General features: G+C 45.8%; 2 protein-coding genes across 2 annotated transcripts; one reads left to right on the plus strand and one right to left on the minus strand.

Annotated features, from left to right (window-relative positions):
- The first annotated feature begins 2,167 nt into the window (after window positions 1-2,167).
- Window positions 2,168-5,518, plus strand: LOC543243 (adenylosuccinate synthetase, chloroplastic-like). The gene is made up of 4 exons (NM_001405739.1): window positions 2,168-2,483; window positions 3,611-4,303; window positions 4,377-4,688; window positions 4,936-5,518. Exons 1-4 carry the CDS (start codon window positions 2,196-2,198, stop codon window positions 5,104-5,106), a joined length of 1,464 nt encoding a protein of 487 aa, NP_001392668.1. The 5' UTR covers window positions 2,168-2,195; the 3' UTR covers window positions 5,107-5,518.
- A 118-nt stretch (window positions 5,519-5,636) lies between these two features.
- LOC123084749 (dehydration-responsive element-binding protein 2E-like) lies at window positions 5,637-6,991 on the minus strand. The gene is made up of 2 exons (XM_044506244.1): window positions 6,914-6,991; window positions 5,637-6,807 (listed from the first exon to the last, which is right to left on the minus strand). The coding sequence occupies exon 2, from the start codon at window positions 6,787-6,789 to the stop codon at window positions 5,827-5,829; it is 963 nt and encodes a 320-aa protein (XP_044362179.1). The 5' UTR covers window positions 6,790-6,807; window positions 6,914-6,991; the 3' UTR covers window positions 5,637-5,826.
- Window positions 6,992-15,741: the final 8,750 nt, after the last annotated feature.

The following is a 15,741-nucleotide window of genomic DNA, read 5'->3' on the forward strand; positions in this document are numbered from 1 at the left end:
TAAACGTGTTGAGCGCTCGACATTGAAGCAGTCTAGGTTAGGGGTGGGCATATTACCCGATGACCGAACTCCCGAACCAAAAGAACCGGGGCCGAAGCCGAATAGACCGAACCCGATAATTACGGTCATAAGTTCGGTCCTGTAGTCTAGAAAATCAAATTAATTTCAGGTATTTCGGTTTCAGACATCAGGTACCCGAACTGACCCCAAAAAACCGAACATGGGCCAATACTGTAGAAAGTCTCAGCCCATTATCTAAGTTGGGCCATAACCATTTGATGACCACGAGTCCAGGACCCCACGGCCTTGTGCTCAAAAGAAAAACGACACCAAAAAAAAAAGAAAAAAAAAGAAAAACGACACCACAACCGTTCAGTCGCACGTGCCTCATCCCCACGACCGCTCTGTCCCTCCCTTCGGCCATAACCCTAGCCGTCGCCGCTCCTAGTAGCCAGCGTCGATGGTCCGGCAGCCAACAACCGGAAAGTGCCAACGGAGGCCGAGCTCTAGTGAGCTCGTTTTCAAATTTTATTTTTTTGGAGTGTGAAAAATTCCAAATTTATTTTTTAAACACACATGCACATGTATGCTATGTATATGCAAAATTTTACAGCATTATACGTTTACGTGTGGCGTAGAGAAAAAGGACAAATACACATTTTTAATGGGCCTTTTATTTTTGTTATTGGGCCAGAAATTTGTTATTTTTGTACAGCCTACAAATCACAGCATTTTTCGACGAAACTTAACACGTTCTTGCGGAATACATATATGTTTTCATGTAATTTTTTTCAGATTTTTTTCAAACTTTTAAATACACTTTTTGATTTTTTTCAAAAGATCGAGCTCACTGGAGCTCGGCCTCCAAAAATCCGCACTTAGCCAACAACCCGCTACCTCCCCTCCGCCTCCCTCCTTCCATGCGACCTGCGCCGTAACAGCTAATAGCCGGCGGCAGATCCGGCCAACATCGGGCGACATCTCCTTCCCTTCCCTCCCTCCTCCTCCTCCTCCTCCTCTCTCTCTCGCTCTCTCTCTCTCTCTATGTGACCTTGATTTCTTAGCTGTAGATTGTTGTTGCTCGGTATTAACCGATGACCCGAACCGAATTCTCAATGGACCGAATTCTTGGTTACTGTTTTTCATAAGCACCGATCGGTTAGCATATTTAGAAAACCGAAATGTTTTAAAACCCGAGGAACCGAACCGATCGGTTCGGTTAAACCAAACGCCCAGGCCTCTAGGTCGTTGGATTGACATGATTTGATGGCCGAGATTAATTGAATCCGCCCTTTGGATCTTTTTATATTGGTATAGATATAGATATATATGCATTATTTTTTAACATCAAAGTGACCGATACATGACATAATGATATAAGAGGCAAGGAACATCACGCTAATGCCATCTTGTCTATCCCGCCTTTTTAGTATGGCCTTCGTTAAGCCTTTGTTGTTAGGCTCTTGTGGCCGCGCTATTGGTTGTTCTTCCTCGCATGGGGCACAATATATTCGCTTCCCAACCTTTTTGTTAGCGGTGGAGCTAGTACTTCAAATATCACACGTATTAAAATGGCCAAGTACTTAACTATAGCCTGTTAAGAATTACAAAAGCACATAACATCTCGAAACAAATCTTTTAAATATAAACACTAAGATCAGAAAAACAAAAAAGAACCACGACAATAAAAAACCAGATATGATGCATCACCTACATAACCTTAAAATTCATGCTAATTAATTAACAAGGCATAACGTCGCTCATGCAGCTGCAAATCCACAGCAAATAATTAACCCGACACAATGAATCACACATGTAAATGTCCATAAAATGTAAATAAAAGTACAAGAGGCAGAATAACAAATGAGCAGACAATCGATTTACCATGTGAAAACGTAGCCATCGAAAGGACATCAATGGCTGTAAAAATTCCATTTTCTCTTCTAAAATACCCAAATGTGTAAAAAAAAATCAGACGGCCAAGATTGGTGCACGGTGAAATCTCTCTTTGGTCGACAGCAAACGAGGCCAAGAGGATCCAATTCCCTTTGAAAATACAAGAGGATCCAATTCCCCATCATTTTCTATCCCTCGAAATAAAAAAAACCCCACCGTTTATTACACGTGCCAACGGGATACTTAAACGGAAAGCAGCGGCTTCCCCACTGACCGCCGCATCCTAAAACCCTCGCCCCATGTCGCTCTCCACCCTCAACCACCACCCCGCCGCCGCCGCCGCCGCCGGGCGGGGGAGGTCCTTCTCCCCGGCCGCCCCGGCGCCGTCGTCGGTGCGCCTGCCCGGGAGACAGGCCCCCGCCCCCGCCGCCGCGTCCGCGCTCGCGGTGGAGGCGGACCCCGCCGCCGACAGGGTCTCGTCGCTGAGCCAGGTCTCCGGCGTGCTCGGGTCGCAGTGGGGCGACGAGGGGAAGGGGAAGCTCGTCGACGTGCTCGCCCCCCGCTTCGACATCGTCGCGCGTTGCCAGGTGAGGAGATGCGGCTCGGTCTTTGTCGTGTGCTCTGGTTTGAGTCCTGTGCCAATCATTGTCGATTGAAGCTGCTCGGCAGCACCACTGCGCGTTCCAGTTGAAATTTTTGATATCGTATACGCTTGTAGGATGGCGTGGTAAGAGTTGTTTTGGTGGATTGATGCCTGATCCGGATGTTAGAGTAATCTGCGTGTAGAATTCCCCTTCCCAGGGCCTGTTTGGAAGAGGTGTGTTTCTCAGTAGAGTTTTGGTACCGAAGCCCGTACAAGAAAAAATACCCCCATCCCCAAAGATGTTAATTCTGGGATCGCTTTGGTTAAAAAATATGTATAGTGGAGCTCATGCACAAAGGGGATAAAATTGTAAATCTTTTAGCTCGATTTTGTTTAATATTGGGTTGCTTATATGATGATATTTCTTCTTTTTACATTTTGTGGATCCCGCCTGGAACATTGGGCTGGTAGTTACAAAAAATTCTGGATATTTGATCCTGATAGCCACAGTGAACTGTCAAATTTGTGGCCTTCTGAATCTGGTAGGATGAAAGATGGACGTTAATTTCATGTCCAGTGGCTCCTAAATGAAATGAATTGACTCGACATCTGGCCGTAAACGGTAGTGTGGCGATAAAAGCAGTAAAGCATGATTACCACTTTGTTTTGGTTGGTAAACAATCTGATTTGTTCGACTCACTTAGGCTTGAGGGTTTACCATAATCTGCATCAGACCTCTGTACTTTGGTTGTTTTGCATACTCTTTCGATTTTTGTACCAGTAGTGTATCGCTTGTATTGTAGCAATCTTTTAACTTGCAGTTTGTTTATAATAAGAATAATATGCTATTACTACTGCTCCTAAAAGGTCATTTCTGCATTTTTGTGAGTTTAATATGGTTAGCCATTGTCATTCCTTTGATTAGTTTAGATTTCCCTTTCCTGGAATTTTCTTTGATGAATAATTTCTGAATTTTGAAGATTAACCTTTTGTATCTGCAATTATCATTTAGTGTTTATTTGTGAATTAAATTCTTGGGATGTAGCATCGGTACTTAATTTGGTCATTACCAGTTGGCCACTTCTCTTGAGTTTAGTAGCTTGTTTATCTGAGTTCCTACTTTGTTAACAGGGTGGAGCAAATGCTGGACACACCATCTACAACTCTGAAGGCAAGAAATTTGCCCTTCATCTTGTTCCATCTGGTATTCTCCATGAAGGAACACTCTGTGTTGTTGGCAACGGAGCGGTGATCCATGTTCCAGGGTTCTTTGGCGAAATTGATGGTCTTCAATCAAATGGAGTCAGTTGTGATGGAAGAATACTGGTGTCTGACAGGGCTCATTTGCTCTTTGATCTGCATCAGACTGTAGATGGACTTAGGGAAGCCGAGCTTGCAAATTCCTTCATAGGAACGACTAAGAGAGGCATTGGACCTTGTTATTCCAGCAAGGTCACTCGAAATGGGCTGCGAGTTTGTGATCTAAGGCACATGGACACTTTTGGGGATAAGCTTGATGTTTTATTCGAAGATGCTGCTGCGAGGTTTGAAGGCTTCAAGTACAGCAAAGGCATGCTCAAGGAAGAGGTTGAGAGGTACAAGAGGTTTGCAGAGCGTTTGGAGCCCTTCATTGCTGACACTGTTCATGTGTTGAATGAATCCATCCGACAGAAGAAGAAAATTCTGGTTGAAGGTGGTCAGGCAACTATGCTGGATATCGATTTTGGAACTTATCCATTTGTGACTTCTTCTAGCCCTTCCGCTGGTGGAATTTGCACTGGCCTTGGGATTGCCCCTAGGGTTATTGGCGACCTGATTGGAGTTGTAAGTCAAAAGTAGTGTAATCCAGCCCTCATCTATGATATATTGCTTGTCTAACTCACTATTTTACATGCAGGTAAAAGCTTACACAACAAGGGTTGGCTCTGGCCCTTTCCCAACTGAACTGCTTGGAGAGGAAGGTGATGTTCTTAGGAAGGCCGGAATGGAATTTGGAACGACTACAGGTCGCCCAAGACGTTGTGGCTGGCTTGACATCGTTGCACTGAAATACTGCTGTGACATCAATGGGTTTTCCTCTCTAAATCTAACAAAACTTGATGTTCTGTCCGGGTTACCAGAAATTAAGCTGGGTGTTTCTTATAATCAAATGGATGGAGAGAAACTACAATCCTTCCCAGGGGATCTTGACACCCTGGAGCAAGTACAGGTAAGTGTCATAGTTTGTTCATTGTGTTTACATGTCTGAGTAGTACATTTGCATAATTTATAATTATGTTGTATGTCAAAACTGTTGTTCTTTCTCTGGTTGTAAGATGTGATTTAGTTGCTAATGTACTGGCTTTAGTTCTGTGGTATTGTAAACCGATGTCATTACCAGTTTGGTGATAACAACTTACACTTAAATGTGAGGATAGACACAATTCATCTCTCATATGCTTCGTCTTGTGTTTCAGGTCAACTATGAGGTGCTTCCTGGGTGGGACAGTGACATATCTTCTGTCCGAAGTTACAGTGAACTCCCCCAAGCTGCCCGCCGTTACGTGGAGAGGATAGAAGAGCTCGCCGGTGTTCCAGTCCACTACATTGGTGTCGGGCCTGGGAGGGATGCTCTGATATACAAGTAAAGGGCAAACTCGATTTGGTACTATTGTATCGGACGAAATAATTCAGTCTTAACTAGGCCGTTGTGAGCATTGCTGTGTCAGCACACCCTTGATTGCCAATCGTAGCGGGTAATACGATCGACAAGCTACTGGCGGGCGGGGTGATGTAATACCTGCAATAATGATTTCCGGGAAATGTCCCGATATATCACCATAAGGATGCAGTGTTAGAGTTTGGTGGTAACATTTTGTCTTTCGACTCCACCAATGGTTTGGTGGTATTATCACAATTCACCGTCATATTTTGCGCTGATTATGAATGCTGAATGCTTTCTTGTGGGTAAGTCTGATGTAAGTTTTCACCACGTTTATTTCGCTCGTTGGGGGCGTCTTTAGCTCCTTATGAGTTGTGATCGCATCGATCTTCTTGCTTTGGATAAAATCCTTTGACAGTGAGTGATTTCACAATGACGTTGATGCTATCTGGATAAGATTTTTTTGAGAAGTCCAATGTATGTTGGTCTCATTTTCCTGGTTATGGCAATAGCTCATGCGCGCCAAGTTTATTGTGCTTATGCTATTACATGATTCTTCAGATGAAACAGATCTAAACCTTCATGCCGAGCTACATGAAGAACCTGGGAGCTAAACCTCGTAGATAATCCATCAGAGATCGAAGGTAGTAAATCATCTAAGCAACGCTTAAGCATGGGCTAATTCAGAGCCTATAAGAATATAAGATCAGATGTCCCATACGGGGATGGGCACGCAGCCGAACTGGTCGAGATCGTCCATGTGGAACGCGCCGTTCACGCCCAGCGCGCCGCCGCCGCCGTGGCCTCCTGCCGCGATGTCGCTCATGTCGGCCGCCAGCGCGTCCCAGTCGAACTCTGCGGCATTGCTGTTGCCGCCCCCGAACCCGAACGCGTCCGCCACCTCGCCGTCGTCCTCGCCGACGCCCTGAGGCCCATGATGCTTGCCGGCCGCGCCGCCGTCGTCCTCCCCGAGCACGCCGATCTGCTGCAGGAACTCCTTGAGGTCGAGCTGGGGCCTGCCGCCCCCGAAGCCGTCGCACGGCGGCGCGCTCTCGGCCGCGGCGGTCATCGCCATGGAGTGGTCCAGCTGGGACTGGAAGCAGGACGCGGAGGGCGGCATGGCGCCGGTGGTCACCGTGGAGGAAGGGGACGAGGCGGCCGGAGGAGGCGGCGGCGGGGGAGGGGTCCTCCTGGACTGCTGCTGCGGCGGCTTGGCCGGCGAGGAGGAGGAGCTCTTGAGCTCCTGCAGCCTCTGGTGGATGACGTGCACGTTGTGCTGCGCGTTGAGGTTGAGGAGGCCGCAGGCGGGCACGGCGGCATGGCCCCTGGCGCCGCCGGAGGCGACCCCGGCCGCGGCGGCCGGGAGCCACCTGATCATGCGCTGCTGCGCGGTGGCGCCGGCGGCGGCGCGGAGGTGGGGCAGGTTGAGGAATGCGTCGGGGCCGTAGAGCCTGCGCGCGGCCTCGTCGTAGGCGAGCGCGGCCTCCTCGGCGGTGGCGAAGGAGCCGAGCCAGATGCGCGCGCGCTTGTTGGGCTCGCGGATCTCCGCCACCCACTTGCCCCACGTCCGCTGGCGCACGCCCCGGTACTCGCACGCCGCGTTCTGCGGCCCGCCCTTGCCCCGCGTCGGCCCCTTCTTCCACGAGCGCTTCCGCACGTAGCTCTCCATGAACGACGGCCTCGGCTCCTGCATGCAGCACGACGGACGACGTGCGATGGATCAGAACGAGCCCAATATATCCAGGTAGCTCGCGCGCGCGGCTGGATGGATGGAAGAAATGCGCGGAACTTACGTGCGTGGGAGCGGGGGAATTCGAAGTTTGAAGTTGGAGCGAGGTTTTGGTTTTGGAGTGTGGGGTGTAGTAGTGGAGTGGGTGAGGAGAGTGTGACGACGGAGCTGATCGAGGGCGCGGGGGATAAGTAGGGTGAGATGCATGGCATGAGGTTTAAATGGTGTCACGGCCGGGAGATCGATGAATGGATGCATGTTGGCACGGCCGTGTCTCGCTTTTGCGAGACCTGTGAGCGTGAGTGAGCTCCCGGCGCATGTGACCGTTAGGGCATCTCTTGGATGCACGATGTAGGACGCAAAACAAAAAGGAAATGGTATTCTAATTAGATTTTCTTCTTCTTCTTCTTCTTCTTCTTCTTACGTAGTTGGGCATGATTAAGTTTAGGTTTTAAAAAATGGGCAAAATACTAGAGTACTACTTCCTCCGTTCTGAATTATATAAAATCTTTGTGGTATTTCAACATGAACTACATACGGACTGAGAAAACACGTCTATATACATCTGATTCGAAAAAAGGTTAGAACATCTTATAATTCGAAACAGAGGGAATAATTTTAGAGGATCCACAAAAGTTAGAACATGAATTCAAAATATGTCGTTGTCGCCGCCATCATCGTCGTCTACGTTGCGCGGATACTTCGGAAAGCGCGCGTATCCAGCCGGATACTGCCCCGATACGGCCTGATACGTATCCCGTAAGTATCCCTTGATTTTTTGATTTTAAAAAAGAAAATAATGTTTGATACTCCTAGGATACTTCTACGATACTTTTTGGATACCTGGAACCCATCGTTTGATTGAAATCCCCTCAATAGTAAAGGCACACCTTTTGCAGATACCCAACATGGGCGTGAGTTCATGCCAAAACATGACTACCAATGTTCTTATTCAATTGAAAGGTGAGCAAAAGAGAGTCGATGCACTGATTGGAACAAGAAATCCGGGAAAATCCCACTATCAATTAATGAAAGTGGACCAAGTGCAAGAAAACAAAGGAAATAATCCTATTGAGGCAAGCTTTGACTTAGAAGCTCTATGTTGTTTTCAATATTTTTAATAATTAATATATGTAATATCTATCTATAAACGTATCGCCGTATTCATGTTTTCAGAAAATTGACGTATCAGGCGTATCCCCATATCGCGCATCCGATACGTATCCAAGTATCAGTGCAATGTAGATCGTCGTCGTCGTGCCAGTTGATACGTCTCCAACGTATCTATAATTTTTTATTGTTCCATACTATTATATTATCAACCTTGGATGTTTTATATGCATTTATATGATATTTTATATGATTTTTGGGACTAACCTATTAACCCAGAGCCCGGTGTCAATTTCTGTTTTTTCCTTGTTTTAGAGTATCGCGGAAAAGGAAAATCAAACGGAGTCCAATTGACCTGAAACTTCACGGAACTTATTTTTAGAAGGAAAGCAACCCGGGAGACTTGGAGTCCACGTAAGGGAAGCAACGAGGAAGCCACGAGGCAGGGGGGCGCGCCCTCCACCCTCGTAGGCCCTCGTGGCTCCCCTGACGTACTTCTTCCTCCTATATATCTCCATATACCCTAAAACGATCGGGGAGCACAATAGATCAAGAGTTCCGCCGTCAGAAGCCTCCGTAGCCACCGAAAGCCAATCTAGACCCGTTCCGGCACCCTGCCGGAGGGGGCAATCCCTCTCCGGTGGTCATCTTCATCATCCCGGTGCTCTACATGGCGAGGAGGGAGTAGTTCTCCCTCGGGGCTGAGGGTATGTACCAGTAGCTATGTGTTTGATCTCTCTCTCTCTCTCTCTCTCTCTCTCTCTCTCTCTCTCTCTCTCGTGTTCTTGAGGTGATACGATCTTGATGTATCGCGAGCTTTGCTATTTTATTTGGATCCTATGATATTTCTTCCCCCCTCTACTCTCTTGTAATGGATTGAGTTTCCCCTTTGAAGTTATCTTATCGGATTGAGTCTTTAAAGATTTGAGAACACTTGATGTATGTCTTGCCGTGCGTATCTGTGGTGACAATGGGATACCACGTGATTCACTTGATGTATGTTTTGGTGATCAACTTGCGGGTTTCGCCCATGAACCTATGCATAGGGGTTGGCACACGTTTTCGTCGTGATTCTCCGGTAGAAACTTTGGGGCACTCTTTGAGGTTCTATGTGTTGGTTGAATAGATGAATCTGAGATTGTGTGATGCATATCGTATAATCATACCCACGGATACTTGAGGTGACATTAGAGTTTTGGTTGATTTGTGTCTTAAGGTGTTATTCTAGTACGAACTCTAGGGCTGTTTGTGACACTTATAGGAATAGCCCAACGGATTGATTGGAAAGAATAACTTTGAGGTGGTTTCGTACCCTATCATAATCTCTTCGTTCGTTCTCCGCTATTAGTGACTTTGGAGTGACTCTTTGTTGCATCTTGAGGGATAATTATGTGATCCAATTATGTTATTATTGTTGAGGGAACTTGCACTAGCGAAAGTATGAACCCTAGGCCTTGTTTCAATACATTGCAATACCATTTGTGCTCACTTTTATCATTAGTTACCTTGCTGTTTTTATATTTTCAGATTACAAAAACCATTATCTACTATCCGTATTGCACTTGTATCACCATTTCTTCGCCGAACTAGTGCACCTATAGAATTTACCATTGCATTGGGTGTGTTGGGGACACAAGAGACTCTTTGTTATTTGGTTGCAGGGTTGCTTGAGAGAGACCATCTTCATCCTACGCCTCCTACGGATTGATAAACCTTAGGTCATCCACTTGAGGAAAATTTGCTACTGTCCTACAAACCTCTGCACTTGGAGGCCCAACAACATCTACAAGAAGAAGGTTGTGTAGTAGACATCACCAGTCGTGAAAGCAGGCCAGTTACACGACATCTGTCCTCGACAACAGCATCATGCTCGCGGCACAAACGCTTGGCCTCCCCCGCCACCTTATGTTGCTCCTTTTCGGCCTTCAGGCGGAGCTCGCGCTCCGACTCGGCAAGTCCAGATACGGAGGTCCTGAGTCGGCAGCGACATCCGTCTCCTTGGTGGTTTTGGACCGATTGAGGGCCTAGGCCTCTGCGAGCGCGGGTCCTCCATGATGTGTAGCGGCGACATCCACATCTTCGTGAACACCGCCAAGTGTCGCGCACAGCGCCACTCTACCCCGGTGAGGTATTGTCAGCCCCCCAACAAGGACGAGGATGTGTTGTGTGACCTGCTGCTACCGAGGTAGTACTCGAGGCGGGTGCGCGGCTATGCCTGCTCTACCTTCACGACAGACAACATCCGGTCTGATGCCACAGCTCCACACCGGGGATGGCACCGCCGAGGTCCCTGGTCGACCAACAAGCTCTGCAGCGCGACCCGAGTTACTGGTCGAACTTGTTGTCTATCATCACAGGCTGAAGCGGTTGGTCCTCATCCCCCCTCCGAGAGCTTGACCCAGTCGAGTGAAGGAAATATGCCCTAGAGGCAATAATAAAGTTATTATTTATTTCCTTATTTCATGATAAATGTTTATTATTCATGCTATAATTGTATTAACCGGAAACATAATACATGTGTGAATACATAGACAAACAGAGTGTCACTAGTATGCCTCTACTTGACTAGCTCGTTAATCAAAGATGGTTATGTTTCCTAACCATAGACAAAGAGTTGTTATTTGATTAACGGGATCACATCATTAGGAGAATGATGTGATTGACTTGACCCATTCCGTTAGCTTAGCACTCAATCGTTTAGTATGTTGCTATTGCTTTCTTCATGACTTATACATGTTCCTGTGACTATGAGATTATGCAACTCCCGTTTACCGGAGGAACACTTTGTGTGCTACCAAACGTCACAACGTAACTGGGTGATTATAAAGGAGCTCTACAGGTGTCTCCAAAGGTACATGTTGGGTTGGCGTATTTCGAGATTAGGATTTGTCACTCCGATTATCGGAGAGGTATCTCTGGGCCCTCTTGGTAATGCACATCACATAAGCCTTGCAAGCATTGCAACTAATGAGTTAGTTGTGAGATGATGTATTACGAAACGAGTAAAGAGACTTGCCGGTAACGAGATTGAACTAGGTATTGAGATACCAACAATCGAATCTCGGGCAAGTAACATACCGATGACAAAGGGAACAACGCATGTTGTTATGCGTTCTGACCGATAAAGATCTTCGTAGAATATGTAGGAGCCAATATGGGCATCCAGGTTCCGCTATTGGTTATTGACCGGAGACATGTCTCGGTAATGTCTACATTGTTCTCGAACCCGTAGGGTCCGCACGCTTAAGGTTTCGATGACAGTTATATTATGAGTTTATGAGTTTTGATGTACCGAAGTTAGTTCGGAGTCCCGGATGTGATCACGGACATAACGAGGAGTCTCGAAATGGTCGAGACATAAAGATTGATATATTGGACGACTATATCCGGACACCGGAAGTGTTCCGGGTGATTTCAGAGAAAACTGGAGTACCGGAGGGTTACCGGAACCCCCCGGGAGAAGTAATGGGCCATATGGGCCTTAGTGGAGAGAGAGAAGGGCAGCCAAGGTGGGCCGCGCGCCTCCTCCCCCCTAGTCTGAATTGGACTAGGAGAGGGGGGGCGGCGCCCCCCTTTCCTTCTCCCTCCCCACTTCCTTCCCCCTCCTAGTAGGAGTCCTAGGAGTAGGACTCCTCCTTGGCGCGCCTATAGGGCCGGCCGGCCTCCTTCCCTTGCTCCTTTATATACGGGGGCAGGGGGCACCCCTAGACACATAAGTTGATCCACGTGATCATTTTCTTAGCCTTGTGCGGTGCCCCCTTCCACCATAATCCTCGATAATATTGTAGCGGTGCTTAGGCGAAGCCCTGCAACGGTAGAACATCAAGATCGTCACCACGCCGTCGTGCTGACGGAACTCTTCCCCGACACTTTGCTAGATCGGAGTCCGGGGATCGTCATCGAGCTGAACGTGTGCTAAAACTCGGAGGTGCCGTAGTTTCGGTGCTTAATCGGTCGGGCCATGAAGACGTACGACTACATCAACCGTGTTGTGCTAACGCTTCCGTTGTCGGTCTACAAGGGTACGTAGATCACACTCTCCCCTCTCGTTGCTATGCATCACCATGATCTTGCGTGTGCGTAGGAATTTTTTTGAAATTACTACGTTCCCCAACAGTGGTATCAGAGCCTAGGTTTTATGTGTTGATGTTATATGCATGAGTAGAACACAAGTGAGTTGTGGGCGATATAAGTCATATTGCTTACCAGCATGTCATACTTTGGTTCGGCGGTATTGTTGGACGAAGCGGCCCGGACCGACATTACGCGTACGCTTACGTGAGCCCGGTTCTCCCGACGTGCTTTGCACAAAGGTGGCTAGTGGGTGTCAGTTTCTCCAACTTTAGTTGAACCGAGTGTGGCTATGCCCGGTCCTTGCGAAGGTTAAAACAACACCAACTTGACAAACTATCGTTATGATTTTGATGCGTAGGTAAGATTGGTTCTTGCTTAAGCCCGTAGCAGCCACGTAAAACTTGCAACAACAAAGTAGAGGACGTCTAACTTGTTTTTGCAGAGCATGTTGTGATGTGATATGGTCAAGGCATGATGCTAAATTTTATTGTATGAGATGATCATGTTTTGTAACCAAGTTATCGGCAACTGGCAGGAGCCATATGATTGTCGCTTTATTGTATGCAATGCAATTGCCCTGTAATGCTTTACTTTATCACTAAGCGGTAGCGATAGTCGTGGAAGCATAAGATTGGCGAAACGACAACGATGCTACGATGGTGATCAAGGTGTCGCCCCGGTGACGATGGTGATCACGACGGTGCTTCGAAGATGGAGATCACAAGCACAAGATGATGATGGCCATATCATATCACTTATATTGATTGCATGTGATGTTTATCTTTTATACATCTTATCTTGCTTTGATTGACGGTAGCATTTTAAGATGATCTCTCACTAATTATCAAGAAGTGTTCTCCCTGAGTATGCACCGTTGCGAAAGTTTTTCGTGCTGAGACACCACGTGATGATCGGGTGTGATAGGCTCTACGTTTAAATACAACGGGTGCAAAACAGTTGCACACGCAGAATACTCAGGGTATACTTGACAAGCCAAGCATATACAGATATGGCCTCGAAACACGGAGACCGGAAGGTCGAGCGTGAATCATATAGTAGATATGATCAACATAGTGATGTTCACCAATAAAACTACTCCATCTCACGTGATGATCAGACATGGTTTAGTTGATTTGGATCACGTGATCACTTAGAGAATTAGAGGGATGTCTATCTAAGTGGGAGTTCTTAAGCAATATGATTAATTGAACTTTAATTTATCATGAACTTAGTCCTGGTAGTATTAGCATATCTATGTTATAGATCAATAGCTCGCGTTTAGCTCCCCTGTGTTTATTTTGATATGTTCCTAGAGAAAATTGTGTTAAAAGATGTTAGTAGCAATGATGCGGATTGGATCCGTGATCTGAGGTTTATCCTCATTGCTGCACAGAAGAATTATATCCTTGATGCACCGCTAGGTGACAGACCTATTGCAGGAGCAGATGCAGACGTTATGAACGTTTGGCTAGCTCAATATAATGACTACTTGATAGTTTAGTGCACCATGCTTAACGGCTTAGAATCGGGACTTCAAAGACGTTTTGAACGTCATGGACCATATGAGATGTTCCAGGAGTTGAAGTTAATATTTCAAGCAAATACCCGAGTTGAGAGATATGAAGTCTCCAACAAGTTCTATAGCTAAAAGATGGAGGAGAGTCACTCAACTAGTGAGCATGTGCTCAGATTGTCTAGGTACTACAATCGCTTGAATCAAGTGGGAGTTAATCTTCCAGATAAAATAGTGATTGACAGAATTCTCTAGTCACCATCACCAAGTTAGTAGAACTTCGTGATGAACTATGATATGCAAGGGATAACGGAAACGATTCCCAAGCTCTTCGTAATGCTGAAATTGACGAAGGTAGAAATCAAGAAAAACATCAAGTGTTGATGGTTGACGAGACCACAAGTTTCAAGAAAAGAGCAAAGGAAAAAAGGGGAACTTCAAGAAGAATAGCAAGCAAGTTGCTGCTCAAGTGAAGAAGCCCAAGTATGGTCCTAAGCCTGAGACTAAGTGCTTCTACTGCAAAGGGACTGGTCACTGGAAGCAGAACTACCCCAAGTGATTGGCGGATAAGAAGGATGGCAAAGTGAACATAAGTATATTTGATATACATGTTATTGATGTGTACTTTACTAGTGTTTATAGCAACCCCTCAGTAATAGATACTAGTTCAGTTGCTAAGATTAGTAACTCGAAACGGGAGTTGCAGAATAAATAGAGACTAGTTAAGGGTGAAGTGACGATGTGTGTTGGAAGTGGTTCCAAGATTGATATGATCATCATCGCACACTCCCTATACTTTTGGGATTAGTGTTGAACCTAAATAAGTGTTATTTGGTGTTTGCGTTGAGCATGAATATGATTTGATCATGTTTATTGTAATACGGTTATTCATTTAAGTAAGAGAATAAATTGTTGTTCTGTTTACATGAATAAAACCTTATATGGTTACACACCCAATGAAAATGGTTCATTGAATCTCGATCGTAGTGATACACATATTCATAATATTGAAACCAAAAGATGCAAAGTTAATAATGATAGTGCAACTTATTTGTGGCACTGCCGTTTAGGTCATATTGGTGTAAAGCGCATGAAGAAACTCCATGCTGATGGGTTTTTGGAATCACTTGATTATGAATCACTTGATGCTTGCGAACCATGCCTCATGGGCAAGATGACTAAAACGCCGTTGTTCGGAACAATGGAGCGAGCAACTGACTTATTGGAAATAAAACATACTGATGTATGCGATTCGATGAGTGTTGAGGCTCGCGGCGGGTATCGTTATTTTCTGACCTTCACAGATGATTTAAGTAGATATGGGTATATCTACTTGATGAAACATAAGTCTGAAACATTTGAACAGTTCAAAGAATTTCAGAGTGAAGTGGAAAATCATCATGATAAGAAGATAAGGTTTCCACGATCTGATCGCGGAGACGAATATTTGAGTTACGAGTTTGGTCTTCAATTAAAACAATGTGGAATAGTTTCACAAATTCATGCCACCTGGAACACCACAACATAATGGTGTGTCTGAACGTCATAACCGTACTTTATTGGATATAGTGCAATCTATGATGTTTCTTACCGATTTACCACTATAGTTTTGGGGTTATGCATTAGAGACAGCTGCATTCACATTAAAAAGGGCACCATCTAAATCCGATGAGACGGCACCGTATGAACTGTGGTTTGGCAAGAAACCAAAGTTGTCGTTTCTTAAAGTTTGGGGTTGCGATGCTTATATGAAAAAGTCTCATCCTGATAAGCTCAAACCCAAATCGAAGAAGTGCGTATTCATAGGATACCCAAAAGAAAATGTTGGGTACACCTTCTATCACAGATCCGAAGGCAAGATATTTGTTGCTGAGAATGGATCCTTTCCAGAGAAGGAGTTTCTCTCGAAAGAAGTGAGTGGGAGGAAAGTAGAAAACTTGATAATGTAATTGTACCTTCTCCCTTATTGGAAAGTAGTTCATCACAGAAATCTGTTCTTGTGACTACTACACCAATTAGTGAGGAAGCTAATGATGATGATCATGTAACTTCACATCAAGTTACTACCGAATCTCGTAGGTAAACCAGAGTGAGATCCGCACCACAGTGGTACGGTAATCCTGTTCTGGAGGTCATGTTATTTGACCATGACGAACCTACGAACTATGAGGAAGCGATGATGAGCCCAGATTCCG

Source organism: Triticum aestivum, chromosome 4A, assembly GCF_018294505.1.
Source record: "Triticum aestivum cultivar Chinese Spring chromosome 4A, IWGSC CS RefSeq v2.1, whole genome shotgun sequence".
In the NCBI taxonomy this organism is placed as follows: domain Eukaryota; kingdom Viridiplantae; phylum Streptophyta; class Magnoliopsida; order Poales; family Poaceae; genus Triticum; species Triticum aestivum.

Excerpts from the sequence above, each read along its gene's own strand:
- LOC543243 (NM_001405739.1), top strand. The coding sequence starts at position 2,196 with ATGTCGCTCTCCACCCTCAACCACCACCCCGCCGCCGCCGCCGCCGCC. Across the intron at positions 2,484-3,610 it reads ACATCGTCGCGCGTTGCCAG|GGTGGAGCAAATGCTGGACA; the intron begins GTGAGGAGATGC and ends CTTTGTTAACAG. Across the intron at positions 4,304-4,376 it reads TTGGCGACCTGATTGGAGTT|GTAAAAGCTTACACAACAAG; the intron begins GTAAGTCAAAAG and ends TTTTACATGCAG.
- LOC123084749 (XM_044506244.1), bottom strand. The coding sequence starts at position 6,789 with ATGGAGAGCTACGTGCGGAAGCGCTCGTGGAAGAAGGGGCCGACGCGG.